Source organism: Monodelphis domestica, chromosome 7 (genome assembly GCF_027887165.1).
Source record: "Monodelphis domestica isolate mMonDom1 chromosome 7, mMonDom1.pri, whole genome shotgun sequence".
Taxonomy (NCBI): domain Eukaryota; kingdom Metazoa; phylum Chordata; class Mammalia; order Didelphimorphia; family Didelphidae; genus Monodelphis; species Monodelphis domestica.
In genome coordinates, this window is record NC_077233.1 from 200,960,510 (window position 1) to 200,976,496 (window position 15,987).

Genomic DNA, 15,987 nt, shown 5'->3' on the forward strand with positions numbered 1-15,987 from the left:
AGGACATGAATTCACCTTGCCCATTTACTCTACTGATTATTTGTGTGATATTGAGCAAGTCATTATTCTCTCAAGGTTTCAGTTTCCTTATCTGGAAAATGAAGCACTTTTTCCAGGGTCCGTTAGAGTTATAGATCTATGAACTTATTATCCTAAGAGTATGATCCAATAGTTAAAAGTATGAAAAAAAATAATTCTGTGGGAAAAGGCAGAAGTCAATGGGTATGCCTGACCTAAAAAGGGAAAGCTAAAGAGTAACTGGGAGTAACTCCAAGGATATTTTTTTTAATCTTTTTTTTTAAAACCCTTACCTTCCATCTTGGAGTCAATACTGTGTATTGGTTCCAAGGCAGAAGAGTGGTAAGGGCTAGGCAATGGGGGTCAAGTGACTTGCCCAGGGTCACACAGCTAGGAAGTGTCTGAGGCCAGATTTGAACCTAGGACCTCCAGTCTCTAGGCCTGACTCTCAATCCACTGAGCTACCCAGCTGCCCCCTTTTTTATCTTTTAAGGAAAGTATAACTAGTGGTTCATTATGTTTCTGTTAAATAATATATGTAAGGAGGGGCAGGTAGGTGCTTCTTCTGCCTTGGAACCAATATACCCTGTAGGCAATGATTTAATAATAATAACGATAGAGATAGAGATTTCGATACACAAGGTACTCTGTAATCTTTAGAGTGCTATCTAAATATTAGCAATTAGCAAAAATTGAGTTGGATAGATGGGAAAAACTTGTGATAGTCAAGGTGATGAGAATGCTAGTAGATGCAGTAAGGCATCTATCCAAATATTGTTGCAATAAAAAAAAGTGAACAAAAAATACAATTTGTTATGGAGCTTAGTTATCTGCAAGCCTGAAGACTGCTCTGTATCAGATGGTGTCTCTTAGTGCTTTCAAGATCTCTGATAGTTAAATGGTATCAGTGCCTTATGTAATATTTAATAAAATGAAGTAAATAAAACTAACAATGATTTCTCTAAGGGTAATTATTACTAAAGTACCCAATTATTGAAAAGAGGATAACACTAATGAACACTACACTTTTTATGATTTCTAAGGTTGTTTTTTGAATATATATATAGATATTTTCTCTTCTTAATACTTGAGTATAAAATAGTTTAGAATTGCCATATGGTAATTAGTAATTATTGCTTGTTGTTTTGGGAGTGCTTCATGTTCCTTAGTTTAGATGATAACAACTAAAAATACTTTAATGAATAAGACAAGCCAATTAACATAAAATAGAAGGAGAAATAAGGACATACTGTGAAAATTATTCAACCAGTTGTATCTTGAAAATGGACCCTTTGTGTGCAAGCATGTAGACAAAATAATAAGTAACTAAAGGAACAGAATGTAACCAAATTTTACCTCTTCTTTGGCAATGCACATATCATCTGTAACATTGGAGAAAACTGTGGGCTGTATGAAGTAACCTTTTTCTCCCCATGGTCCTCCTCCACATTCCAGTTTGGCTCCTTCCTTCTTCCCTTTCTCAATGAGTTTAAGTATTTTGGTGTGCTGCTCTTTATCAATCTACATGAAAATATGAGGGGCAAAAGAGGGAAGAACAAGAGAAAAGAGGGGAAAAAGTTTTGAGTGACAATGATTCTTCAAACTTGTGAAATTAAATACAAAAACAGAAAAGTGACTAGATTTTATGAATGTTATATGCCTAAATAGATTCCCTGTTCTGAAAGGGAAAAATTAATTCCATATTTGTAAACTTTAAGTTCTTATAGAAATGAAAGTTGTGATTATTGTTATAAAATGTTTGTGTTGAAAAAACTTATTACTAGCTAATTTGAATGACTCTTTGACATTTGAATAAATTAAAGGGGAGAAAAAACTCCTCTTTAGCCATTTTCATAAGCCTGGTCTTCAGTTGTAATTTTTTTAATAAATGACTCCTTTCCTATGGTTTCAGTCTAGATCACATTCATAAGTTTATCTAGGAACAAGAATACTCACACCTGAGTCTGGAAACACTTTTCCCATTCTCTTCTGACAACCACACTATAGTGATGTACAAATGGACATCTTAAGTTCAGGTGTTCTCAAGTTTCATATTTCTAACTTATGAGAAGGATAGTATGATCATTGATTTAGAACTAGAAAGAACCTAGGGGATCATCTAGGACTTGGGGTTAGGCATCTACTAAACTGTATGAGACTAGGCAGATCACTTGTGCTCTATAGGTCTCAGAGTCCTTATCTAGGACTGTATTCCAAAATTTTAAGATCTTTCCCAGTTCTGAATCTTTGATCATATAACCAATGAATATGATTCACTCCTAAATACTGATTTTGTGGAAAGGATTTCAAAATGATAGATCCAAGGTCATAGAGATAGTAAGGCGGAAGGAAGAGATCTATGGATCAAATTCTATGCTCTTTCTCAACTGACGTCATTATTGAACTCTTCCTTTGTTTCCTAGACTAGTTTTCCTTTCAAATTTCTGGTATAGATATTCTTTTAGATTGCCAGACTAATTGGGACATCATTGACTTTTCTCCCACCCCCCCATATATTCCATCTTATACCATGTTATTATCTTCTAAAATGTTGGGGGGGGGTTGTCTTTGTTATTTTACTCACAATATGATAGAAGAGCAAGTCCAATGCAAAGAAATCATTCATTATCAAAAATCTAGTCTTTCACCATTACCCAATTCTTAATGATTTAAACTTATTGTTCAATAAGCTCACTGTGGATTATCTATGGATCTTCTTTTATATTCTTTGGTTAAAAAAGCTATTAAACATTTATCTTTTATTTACACATCACATGAAAGTGATTTAGTTGACCTAACTAATGGGAGAATGAAAGGATAAGCCAACTATTCCAAGTGAATTAAGGGTATCTTCAATTCTTTTCCACAATAACAACAAAAGGAATTGAAATTGTGTGGAAGAAGCCCCTGGGGGCATTTCTATCTTTCTTTTTTAAATATCTGCACATCTTGGTTAAATACATGGTATAATCTTTTCATTTCATTATTTTTAGGGATTAAGGTCTAAAAGTACTTCTCTTTAAAATGTTAAATCACTAGCCTATTCACAAGCATGTTTGGTTTCATAGAGGCTTACATCTTTTTTTTTTTTTTTGATGCAACATACCCTTGACTCAAGAACTCTCTTAATTCTAGAGAAACTCATTATATATTCCACAGTGAATCACCCAAGACTGAATGCCTTATGATTAAAAGATTCCTCCTTTCCCTGGCACCCTTCCCACTCTTCTTTGGAATATCTACCCAAATATCAAACAAATAAAATCCATTAAAAATAGAGGAGATATTTATTAGTGACATTTTCTTCTTATCTGGAAGACTGAGACATAAATTGAAATTAAGCAATATCTTGGAAGTCTTCACTAAAGCTGCTATATTTGTTTATGATTCATTACCTTTTTTGAAAGTATCTCTTTTAATGACCTGATGGTTTCTCCTTGCCTCAAGTCTTTTCCTATTCCAATCAATCCTCTGCTTGTGTCTCGAATTAATTTCCCTAAAACTCAGTCAATTGGAAAGTTGAGGAGTCAAAATAAAAACATTTCCTCATTTAAACAATTTGTACTTATTGAGGCTATTAACTTATCTATCAAGAGCCTTCCAAGTTCTAGGAGTTTCTTGCTGGGTGACAATGAAAGAAAAAAGTCATAGTAGTCATGGAGCTTTATTTTTATCATTTTAAAAATGGAAAAATAGAGTGTCTGAGTCTAAATGAACAATAAAACTGGAGAGAGGAAAAAAGGGTGTGATTAAAATGAAGGCCAGAAATTAGGGAGGAAATTGGAATAGATCCTAGATACAGGGAGAGTATAAATGTGTAATGAAGTGAAAGTAGACTGAATCTGAAGCAGATGAGCAGTATAATAAGGAAAATGATGAGGTCTAAGAAAGGAAAAAGAGTAGGAAATTACAGAGTATGTTGAGTTTGGTACTATATAGCTTAGAAGGGAGAAAAAGCCTTCTTCAAGGAATTGGCTTGGGTCAACAAAGTGAGAAATGAACTTCTAGTTAATTTATAAAATTGTGAAATGTGACAGACAACCCAAGTCTTTGGGTACTCACTAGCAAAGATTATGATGGAAGCAGGAAAGGGAGGCTAAGCATTCGGGATATAAGGAAAAGCAAAAGATGTTTCCTACTCTCAAAGAACTTACATTCTGATGAGAAAGACAGTGGTTAAATAACTTTGTATTAACAAGGCAGAGACAACTTAAATTGGAGATAATTAGGGAAGAGGGAAGACATTAAGGGTGATTGGGATAGGTTTCTGGTGGAAAGTGAGATTTCAGCTCAGCCTTGAAGGAAATCAGAGAATCAAGGAAGTATAATGTGGAAGGACAGTATTCCAAGAATGGGAACAGCTGGAAAAAATATTCTATTTGAGAAATAGCTTAAAGGCTTGTGTCACAAGATTACAGAAATTGAGGCAAGGGAGTAAGATGTAAGAATACTAGAGAGTTTGGAAAGGACCAGTTTGTGAAGGGCTTTGAACATAAAATAGAGGATTTGACATTTGATAATGGAAGTAATACAAAGCCATTGTAGTTTATTGAATAAGAGGAGTGACAAGATCAAATCTGAATTATAGGAAAATAATTTGAGAGGTGAGAAGAGGATTGACTGGAATGAGAAAAGACTTTAGGCAGGTAGAAAAAACCATCAGACTATTACAAGAGTCAAGGTATGAGATTATAAGGACCTGTACAGAAGGGGTATCAGTTTCAGAGAAGAGAAGGGAGTATTTAAGAGAGATATTAGGAAAATGCAATTAACAGGATTTACCATAAGTTGGATATAGAGTGAGGAGTTTAAAATGATGTGTAGATTATAAGCCTCAGTGCCTGGGAAGATTGTGGTACCCTAGCAGTAACAGAGAATTTTGAAAATGATAGATTTGGGGCCTGGGAAGGGAAAATGGGAATGCAATTTTGGACAAGGTGAATCTAAGATGTTTGAGGGATATCTGGTTTGAGATATCTAATAGTCAGTTGGAGATGTGAGTGTGGAGTTTAGGGGAAAGCATAGGGCAGGAGAAGTAGAACTGAGATTCATCAGAACAGAGAAGATAAAGTCAAAGGAGCTGATGAGGTCATTATGCAAAATAATATAGAAAAGAAAGTATGCAAATACTCTGAAAGGGAGAAATAATAACAATATCAATAGTATTGGTATAGCATTTTAAGGTTTACCTAGTGTATGTGTTTTTCAGTATTTTGTTTTTAATTAAATTCATTCATTTGTTTGTAATATCCAAAACATCAAAACATTTGATTAATTCCCCATTAGAGAAGATATCATTTGACACAAAGAGATACACACACACACACACACATATAACTATATCTTACTTATTTCTATTTATCAATTCTTTTTATGTATGATTTCTTAGTTGATCCTCAATGAGGTAGGTGCTATTTTTATTCCAATTTTACATATGAGGAAACAGGGTGAGAACCTTGTCCACTGTCACATAGTGTCTGAGGAAAAATTTCAAGTCAAGTCTTACTGACTCCAGCCCAGAGTTCTTTTTTTTTTTTTTAATTTAAAGCCTTACCTTTTGTCTTCATATCAGTCCTAATTTAGAAGACATGTAAGGGCCAGGCAATTGGGGTTAGTTGATTTGTACAGTGTCCCAAAGACAGGAAGTATCTCAGGCCAGATTTGAACCCAGGTTCAATGGCACTATATCCACTGAACAACCCAAAACTCTTAAGTATTTTGTCATCTATCCACAGGATGTTGTGGAAGAACAACAAAGAATATTTTATTCAGCTTTCATTTTGTGAGAAAAATTAATTCAGTAGGCAAAAATTACATGAAGGGCAAGAAGTGAGGGCGTGTCACACAACATATATGTATATTTTAAATAAACTTTTTCATAGTCTTAATTCTAGCTTTGATTCCTTGATTAGTTTGTCATTAAGATTATGCTTGCACAAAGAGGAAGTTTTCCTCCTCTTAATTGGGAAAACTTGATTGAAAAATGTCTTTTCAATCTATTCCAGTCCAGTCCAGGAAAACCAGCAAGACAGAATCAAATTCATCCAGAGAAAGGAAATAGGAACCAATTTCATTCTCTCTATTCATCTTTGTTTTCTTTTGTGTACATTACATTATTTACCAACCTGAGGGCCTTGCTGTACTTCCTGATTCAGAGGATTCCCCAGCACATATTTCTTAGCACGCTCTACACTCCTCCGAACAAATTCATTGTAAATAGATTCTTCCACAAAAAGCCTGGAGGCTGCAGTACAGGTCTGGCCCTGATGGATGAACAGACCCTGGTGTGCAAATTCAACAGCAGTATCCACTATAAAGGAAAAATCACCCAGATTAGTCAAAAAAGAATGTATTCCTAAAAGAGGATTTTTTTTTTTTGTTAATAAAAGAGGAAGTGGTTTTTAATCCTTAAAATACACAACACATAGTTTCTAGCTTCCTTGGGACCTTGTTGCTGAATATTTGTTGAGGTGACATTAGACCTGGATAAAGTGGGATAAAGTGTGAGAAACCTGAAATGACTCTCTAGTCTCCAATGTTCCATTGCATCAAAACATTGCTTTGAAAATATTTGAGTAATTGCTCTCTGACGAAGGCAAAAGGGACAACTGTAATAAAATCTGAAATTTCTTTCTTGACTTGCAATCTTTTAATTTTGATCCCCAGACAGAAATGCAAATTAACTAAAAATGCATCTACTTTTTCAAAATACTCATACATTATTGAGACAGTTAAATGCAAATTTAAAGGCCGTATGGTTGTTTTTAAAAAATCATTAATTCTAATTAAAAGACAATGTTGTTTGCCTTTTAATTTTGGTTGCATTTATTCTGTTTGTGCAAAATTTCTTAAAATTTACCAAAGTCAGCGTTATCTATATTACATCTCATAATGTTCCCAGTCTTGTTTTAACCTAAATTCTTCCCTTATCCACAGTGACAGGTAAATTATTTTGTGCTTTCCTAATTTATTGATGGTATCACCTTTTATTTTTAAATTATGTATCCATTTTGACACTACCTTCATATATGGCATGAGGTGTTGGTCCAAATCTAATTTCTGTTGTATCCTTTTCTAGAATGTATTCTTTTAAATATATTTCCTTGAAGCTTAACTTTGGTGTTACATATATTTTTAAACTTTTCTATACTGCTAAGATTGACTTATTTCCAAGTTCAAAAGTGATGCATTCTATTTAGTGTTCAGTTTCAGAGATTCCCCATAATATGTTTTGATAGCTTAAAGGCCAATAAATGGCATAGTAGAAAAAGTAATGAGCTTAGAATAAAGAAAACCTAAGTTCAAATTTAACCTCTAACACTAGCTGTATGGCCCTGAGCAAGTCTTTTAGACTCAGTTTCCTCAATTGTAAAATGTAGGTAATAATAGCACCTATCTTCCAGAGTTGTTGTGACAATCAAATGAGATAATCTTTGTAAATCATTTTCAAGCCTTGAAGTGTTATATAAATTCCAATTAGTGCTGTTGTTGCTATTGCCATCATTATCATCATCATTATTTTAATAGCCTAAGGACTCAGTTTTCTTTAATTTGATTGAATTTTTTTTTCACTTTCTTAAATTTCTTCTCAATTAATTTTTTGGGGGAAAGAGTTAAAAAATAAGCATCACTCAGATTGGTACAAAGAATGCAATAGGATAATTTTATATAAAAAGCTGAACATGTACCAGAAAACACATCATACAGAATCATGAGTCAAACGATCATGTATCTTTTACACTTAAAATCAGTGTTCCTGCTGGTCTTAGGTCTATAAGACAAGCAAAGTATAAGTTAGTGCTGTCTAGTTTGGTTTGGTCTAGTTCATTTGGTTATTTTCACTCAAGAAAGAATATGTAGTATTTGTTTCCTTCTAATAGAAACTCAAGTAGAAAATAAGACTTTATAAGGGAACAATTGTTTTGAGTTTTGTCTTTTTTCTTCCAGAACCAAAGTACTTTGAATGTAGAAAATGATAAAAAGGGGAAATGTTTATTGAGTAAAAAAAGAAGAAAAGACATCCCAGGGATCTAGCTAGAAATAATTAGCTCAAATTAGTCAAAGATTGTTTTGAAGTATGGTAAAATTAAAAGAATGTAAAAATACTGATGATACTAACTATCAGAATCAGCAAATACAATGCAAGGACTCTTCCCCCCCAGCTCCAGTGAAACCCTCTTCAGGTTGCTCTTCCCAGCAGCCTCTTTGATTCGCAGGCCAACCTGAAAAAGAACATAAAAAGGAAATTGTTTCCCAATAGAAAAATTGGTTACTTCCCACCCATAATTCTCAGATTTCTAAGTTTGGGATTTTTCATAAAATTCTCCCATTTAAATGATTTTTTCTTTTCTATCTTCTCAGATGGTAAATTGGACCAAATGATTTTCAATATCTTAAAAAAATTGAAAACTGTCTGATTCTATCATCTCCTTCATTCTCTGAGTCCACTATTTCAATCACCTCTTCACTAGCACACAATAGGGTACACATAGAAAGGAAGCATTATAAGATGTCTTTTGGTTGCGTTCAGATATTTCTGTTTTTATTTTTAATCTTGCTATGATATAATACCAGAAAAACAGCTTCTACTATATACCTAATACTTAATAAGTTGTTTTCAAAACTCAGTTTTGGTGTAAGAACACAGAAAGTTCTTAATTACCAATTAATGCCCAGAATGCTATATTTTAGTAATACTTTTCCATTTTAATTCAAACAACAGGAAAAAATGAATGAATGGTTGTAAAGGCTTAGCTTTTAATTTGTATGGTAATTGTCCATTAATACTGAAATAAAAGCAAAGCATATGAAAATATATGTGTTCTTTGTTATGTCATAGAGCTGTATAAGTAAGTCTGTTGAATAAGTCTGATTGTACATATAATTTCAGCAATCACTGTAGATAGATTATGAGTTAGACTGAGAATTGAATAGTAGAGATCAGACTGGATTGCATATGGGAAAATGAATAGTGCTTTCATAAATCCCAAGTGGTTTGCTCCTGAAAAGGTCCCTCTCTCCATCAACAATATTCTCAAAAGAATTAGAATTATAAATAATCCAAAGAACATTAGAAAGATATAAGGTATATAAATATAAGTGGGAATAAAAAATCACCAACAATGATTCTCATGGAGGTATGAGAAATGAAACTGAGGTCATGTAGGATTAGGAAAGGAAATGGGTAGGTAAGAAGATTAAGAGACAACAGATGGAAAGTCCATTTTGTGTGTGAGAATATACTAAAGTAACAAATGAAGGTCCTCTAGCACTTTGAGTAAATCTTCTATGGGAAAAATGTACAAGAAATGTACAGAATAAGAAGGCATAGAGGGGTTGTGATTTGTGCCAATTAAAGAACCACCTTTACCAGTTAGATAATGGATCGATCAAAGCTAGTAACTTATTAACTGCTATTATAGACTATCACAAAATTCTTGGATCTGTTTGTTTGTCTTACTAGTTACATTAAACTAGTTTAATGTTTTAATTCAAATATTAGATGTCCCTAAATGCTGCTGTGGTAGCTGCCCTTTGCCAGTACTTCTAATATCTGTGGTTATAACACACTCAAATTTCTCTGAGCCTCAGTTTCCCCCTCTGCAAAATGAGGGAAGAAATCTTTGTAGTAGTTACCCCACAGGATTTTTGTGAAGATGAAATGTGATAATTTGTGTAAAGCACAGCATGAATTTGAAATTAAAAACTCTCACAAAATAACATAGGTAGAATTATGTTTCCAAAGAGCATAATGGGAGCTTAGAATGGGTATTATAACTAAAAAAATGATTAAAATGGACATATTAGCACAGTGGATGCATTCTGGGTATTGCATATGCCCAAATCACACACTATTAGAATAGGCAGGGGCTTTGCTTTAAAGTTTATCTAACGTAATCTTTTTATTATATAGAGGAGATTATTTGCCAGATCTGTACAGTTACTTTTGGCAGACTCTAGACTTGTACCCAACTTTTCTGACTTCAAGGCTTATGCTATTCTTTGCAGGGCTATTGTGAGAAGTAAGTTTTGACATCTCTAATGCACCAGAGGTATGTAAGAGCTTATTAGACCTGATAAACAATCCCTTTGAAATAACATCCCAAAGCTAAAAAGAGACATCATTTAAAACTTCCAAGTCTTCGATTGTGTGTCCATCACTGTATCTCTTATTATATTATAACCCTCCTCATAAATACTCAGTTTGTGGCCATAACCTTGTCTTGCTGGCAATCACAGTCAGCTTTTATATATCCATATGTGACTCGTCCAGTAACATGGAGAACCCAGCTTAGACTTCTATCAGCTGGTGTAGGCTCACAGAATTCATGCTTATTTTGATGCTTGTCTGTCCATGATGGTATGGGAGAGGAAGCATGGGAAATAGCAGCGTCTTCATTAATCAATTAAGCAACATTTATTAAATGTCTACTTTATGTTAATTTTTGTGCTAGATACAATATAGATGCAAAGGAGAGAGAACTCTTGCCCTCAGGGGGCTTGTATTCTCTCAGACCTAGCACAGTGTCTTGCAAATATTTGAAAATTTTTAATGAATGCCTGTTGAATTAAACTGAGGATTGTTCTCTTTTTAAACTCTGTCACTCCAAACCATATTTGAAAGCATTAGAAAAGAATATAATTTAAATGTAATTTAACCCCAAAATGGCTACTTAAACTAACTATTGGGGATTCCTTGATATGTAACTTGTCTTACCTCTGTGGACCCTGTGAAGGCCACTTTATCTATATTCATATGAGAAGAAATGGCTTCTCCAGCTGTGGGTCCATAGCCAGGCACGATATTCACAACTCCTGGTGGAAATCCTGCCTAAAGGATTGAAAGTCAAATTAATCCTTAAGAAGAAAGATTTAAAACTATAATGGATAGAAAAACACCTTATAATCATCATCATCATGATTATCACCATCCCCTTTTTAATCTATTTTTTGAAAAAATTTAATTTGTTGCTAGTTACATTAAAATTCCCAGACTATCTTCCATCCACTCTTATTTCCCTTAACTAGAGAAGGGATCAGTTCACAATATAATATATCTATCAAATATATATGTATATATATATACATAAACTTTACCTTTTGTGTTTTGTCTATCAGTTCTTTCTCTAGATGTAGACATTCACAAGTTATTTTTCAAGCAAGAATTCTGAAGCTGTATTTTATATTACATTTCACATTTTAATGTCCACTTGGTTCTACTCATTTCACTTTTCATTATTTCATGTAGGTCTTTCCATGTTTTGTATAAATTAATCTGCTCATCATTTTTTACATGACAGTAATATTCCTTCACAATCATATACCACTACTTATTCAGCCATTATTACCAAGAATTATATAAAACTTTTTATGGTTTGCAAAGCACTTTACATGGAATGTGATTATATTCTCAAAATAACTCTGCAAACTATATGATATTACTATCTTTGTTTTACAGAGGAGGAAACTGGGGCTGAGAGGATTAAAATGATTTGCTCAGTTTCACAGCTAGTAAGTGATTGAGGTAGGTTTTGAACTCAGATATTCCTACTTCCTTGTCTAACACTTCTCCTTCACGACACTTTGCTTCCAGTCTTCCCCATGAAGAAAAAAAAAACACCTCAAAATGTCTATTTATCATTCTTTTTTTCCTTACCCCCACCCCATATATTTTATTTGTGGTACTTGAAGGCTGCATTTTTAGAAAGAGTTTCTATTCTTTCCTGTGGTAGTATGTCACATTCAGATAGATGGTCATGGAAGTTTCTAATTTCACAAGTGGCTAAAGGAGACACGTGTAGAAATGCTTTGAATACCAATAATATTCTATGTGCAGTGCGTGGCATTAGTACTATTATGCATAGGTCTGATTAGGAGGATTCACTTTTGATCCACTGGTTCATGTTCCTGAGTATTCTCATACTCCCTTTAAAGTAGTGAAACATTTATCTGTGAGGGATTTGGCAAACAGATGAAAGAAGAGAACCCAAACACTCCATCCTACAGTAGTGTACCAAGCCCATTAGCCACAACAATTGTTGAATATATTTTCATCATGAGCCATCAAACTAAGTAAAGGAAATGTGAATATGGTAACAGATACAAAAAGTTTTGTAATTTAATTATAGAAGATAACTATCCCAAGTAAGAAATCTCTATCAATTAGCTTTCTTTTCATTGTCCATTTTATCCTTGAAGAGTAAAATATGTTTAAAAAGAAAATTTAGATTGGCCAAGGGATGATCATTGTTTCTCCAACTATGATTTCATTCATTAATTATTCATGGCAAAAATCTTCAGTGAGTTCTGAAGATAAAATATTTTTTTTTCACTTTCCTTTACTGGGAAAGTATAGAGTAGAGACAGTAGTAACTATGCAAGAAAGGGGAGTGAGTTGGGAATGGTATATACATATTCCTTCTCCCCGTCTATCCATCTATTTATCTATCTTTTTATCCTCTATTGTTCCTCTTTGCTCTTCTTTTAATGCTCATCATGATGTTACATTTGTCTTGATTATCCTAAGTCAGCATCAATGATTTTTATATTTCTTCATATTTGGCCAGGGTCCATTGGTCGATTTGCAGATAGGGGAAGTATAGGCTTCATGTAATACAAATGAAGGGCTTTGGATGATAGAAAAATGATTCTTAGGGAGAGCAGTAATCCAGTTTTTAATACAGTAGATTGTTTTGAGCACTGACTTAGCACACTTACCTCTTTGACTAATGATGCTACGTGAAGAGCAGTGAGAGGTGTCTGTTCTGCTGGTTTAACAACCACAGTGTTTCCACAGCAAAGTGCAGGTCCAAGTTTCCAAGCAAGCATGAGCAAAGGGAAATTCCACTATAAAAGCAGAAAAGTGCAATTGTGACTTGCCCAAGGTTCCACAACTAGGAAGTATCTGAGGCCAGATAGGAACCTAGGTCCTCCTGACTCTCTATCCACTGAGACACCTTCTTGTCTCTACCAGTGAAATCTTAGATCCAATCTCTATCCTTATTGCCTTACCTCACACTAAATTGAAAGAACTTATTGCAAATTTGAAACACACTGAATAGAAATGTAACAAAGATCACTTAAATCAAAACAAACAAATCCACCTTTGAAATAATAAGTCTTTAAATATTCTATGCTTATAATAAGATTATAAATTAGATGCAATGATTTTGTAACTTTAGAAAATACTCTAGTGACCTAAACAGTTTCAAGGATTCCTGGTTTATATTCTGGAAATTATTGAGCCAAAGGGAAAATAAAGTACAATATGCTAATTGCACATGCTTTTTACAGCTTACATATTTTATTACAGTTTTAAACACCCCTTTGTGCAGTAGAGGGAAACTGGTTCACTCTTTAATGAAAGAGTTCTCAAAGTCTTATAGGTGGAGGCAACTTACAGGAATGATTTGGCCACAGACACCAACAGGTTCCCGTTTTGTATATGAGAAAAACTTTCCATCTAAAATAAATGAAAAGGACAACAAAACACATATCAGACATATATTGTTCTGAAATAATGAGGGAAAACAAACAAGGGCAGTTGTTCTGCCCTTGGGGTTTTTATGATTCTGTATAATATTTCATGTAACTTGCATGAATCCAAGTCATGTCAGAACAACTACATAGATAGATGCTGGATAGGATCCAAAAGGTGGTGTAACCCAACCACTGAACCATTCTGAAACATATTTGCATAGATTTTTAGAAAATAAATAGAAAAAAAAACCAGGGAATGACATGCATATGAGGAGCCAAGTAGACAAGGGAGCATGATAAGATGCCATTTTGGAAGTTGTATATCAAAGATTTGACTTCAAATGAGAATTCAAGATTTCTAAAATATTCATGATAAAATTCCCTTGGTAGTGGTACAACGTCCATCAGACTCTATTATTCTATTTGCAGATACACCTGGCCTAAATTGGTTCCTATTTCCTGGGCAAGCTAGAGCCCATAATCCTACTTTTCTTTCATCCTATAATGGAAGATACTCTACGGTAGGATATTCCTTGAATTTTCAAGGGAAAAAAATAGAATAAGTACAGTGATATGAAGAACAAATCTGAGCCTCAAAACCCAGAAATAAATGTAATTCAATATATTAGAATATCATATGCCATTTAAGTTTGTTCTCTTCTGAATTCTAGCTTAGTTAATTCTACTGACAGTTCTTGTTTTCCAAAAATAAATTAAAAATGCATTCTTTCACATCTATATAAATTGAGACTCAAGGCCTCAGACTCATTAACTTTCAGCAAGAGTTTTAATCAGCAGTACAAACAAGGCCAATGTTATGTCTCTCTGTCTGTTATTGGAGCAAGGGAAGAATGAATGTCAGATAACTATTACTTGATACATAAACATAATGCATCATTCATTGCAGGTTAAAAATGAAAAAGAGCTCATAAACTGAGACATAACATTTAATATAAATGGTGAAAAGTTTGACCCATGTGCGGGTGTATATTTATGTTTCAAATGCTACCCTTTTCAGTAATTATAGTATTTCAGTATATTTTCTATTTTAATGTATTTAATATTTATTAAAATATTTCCAAATATTTTAGTGACATAATTTTGTTGAATTTTTCGAAAGATTGAAATAAAACTTAACATATCCTGGCAATTGTAATTTGTCATTATTAATCAACAATCCCTCCCCAAATAGTCATTATGCATCAGTTTGTGACAGACTAGGTAGGATCTTGGAATAAAACATGCAAAGAATGAAAAAATTCCTAATTGTGATGAGCTTACATTTTGGTGAGGGAGACAACTAGTACACATATTATATGTAGCATAAATGTAAAATGAATAAATAGAAATATATTTATATTTGGGTGTATTACATATAAAGATGATATCATATATGATAATAATAATCACACAAAATATGTAAACACAAAATAATTTAGCAGAGAGGACAAAAGAATTTGGGAAGACCAAGAAAGGCTTCATGTAGGAGCTTGAACTAAATTTTAAAGAAGAAAAGGCCTCTTTGAGGCAAATGTAAGAATGTTTTATGTGACTATGAGACAGCCATTACAGAGGTATATAGAAAGAGGGATATGGAGTGTCATGAGTGAGCAAAAGAGAATATCAGTTTATCTAGAATGCATAGAATAGGAAAGGGATGTCTAATATAATTGGAAAGATAGGTTGGACCCAGGACTTTAAATTTTCAATAGATGGGTTTATATTTGATCTTTAAAGAGTTAAGAAGCCACTGGAGTTGTTTAAATACAGGAGTCATATGGTCTGATTTGCAATTAAAAAAAATCATTTTGGCAATAATGTATAGCATGGATTAGAGTGAGGAAAGATTCAAGGGAAGTAGACCAATCAGGTGTCTGTTTCCATAATCTAGGGAAGAGATAATCGAGACCTAAACCAAGTCAATAATTGTGTGACTGGAGAGAAGAGTTTGGGTGCAATGATTGTCATAAAGATAGTATTGGAAGGATTTGGCAACTAATTGTGTATGTGAGCTGAGGAGTTCAAGATAATGAATATGACATAGAGGAAGGAGAATGGTACATTTGACAGTAAAAGGAGGCATTAAGGGCAAAGATAATACATTCAATTTTAGATGTGTTCAATTTGTTATCTCTGTTATATCAAGTTTGAAATATCCAATAGGTAATTGGTGATATGGAACTGAATTTCTGGGGATAGATTGTGGCTCTCACTCTATATAAATCTGGGAACTGTCTATTTAGAGATGGATTTAATCCATAGAAGCTGATGAATTTACCAAAAGAGAACATATAGGGAGAAAAGAAGAGGTGTCAGATAAGAGTCTTAAAGAATATACATAGAAGATGTGATATGGATAAATCAGGCAAAGGAAACTGAGAATGACCACTTAGATGGATAAGTAGGAGTCAAATCAAAGGAGAATAATATCATAAAAATGCAGAGAGGAGAGAGTATCCAAGATGAGACATTGGTTTAATGATGTGAAAT

At 33.5% G+C, this 15,987-nt stretch overlaps 1 protein-coding gene across 1 annotated transcript in view; it reads right to left on the reverse strand.

Annotated features, from left to right (window-relative positions):
- ALDH1A4 (aldehyde dehydrogenase 1 family, member A4) overlaps positions 1–15,987 on the reverse strand; it is a 60,585-nt gene that overhangs the window by 12,276 nt on the left and 32,322 nt on the right. The window contains exons 5-10 of the mRNA XM_056806329.1: positions 13,419–13,480; positions 12,736–12,864; positions 10,736–10,849; positions 8,138–8,240; positions 6,144–6,328; positions 1,375–1,539 (exon numbers count right to left, since the gene is read on the reverse strand). Of these exons, the coding sequence (XP_056662307.1) occupies positions 1,375–1,539; positions 6,144–6,328; positions 8,138–8,240; positions 10,736–10,849; positions 12,736–12,864; positions 13,419–13,480 (758 nt within the window). The remainder of the gene's footprint in view (positions 1–1,374; positions 1,540–6,143; positions 6,329–8,137; positions 8,241–10,735; positions 10,850–12,735; positions 12,865–13,418; positions 13,481–15,987) is intronic.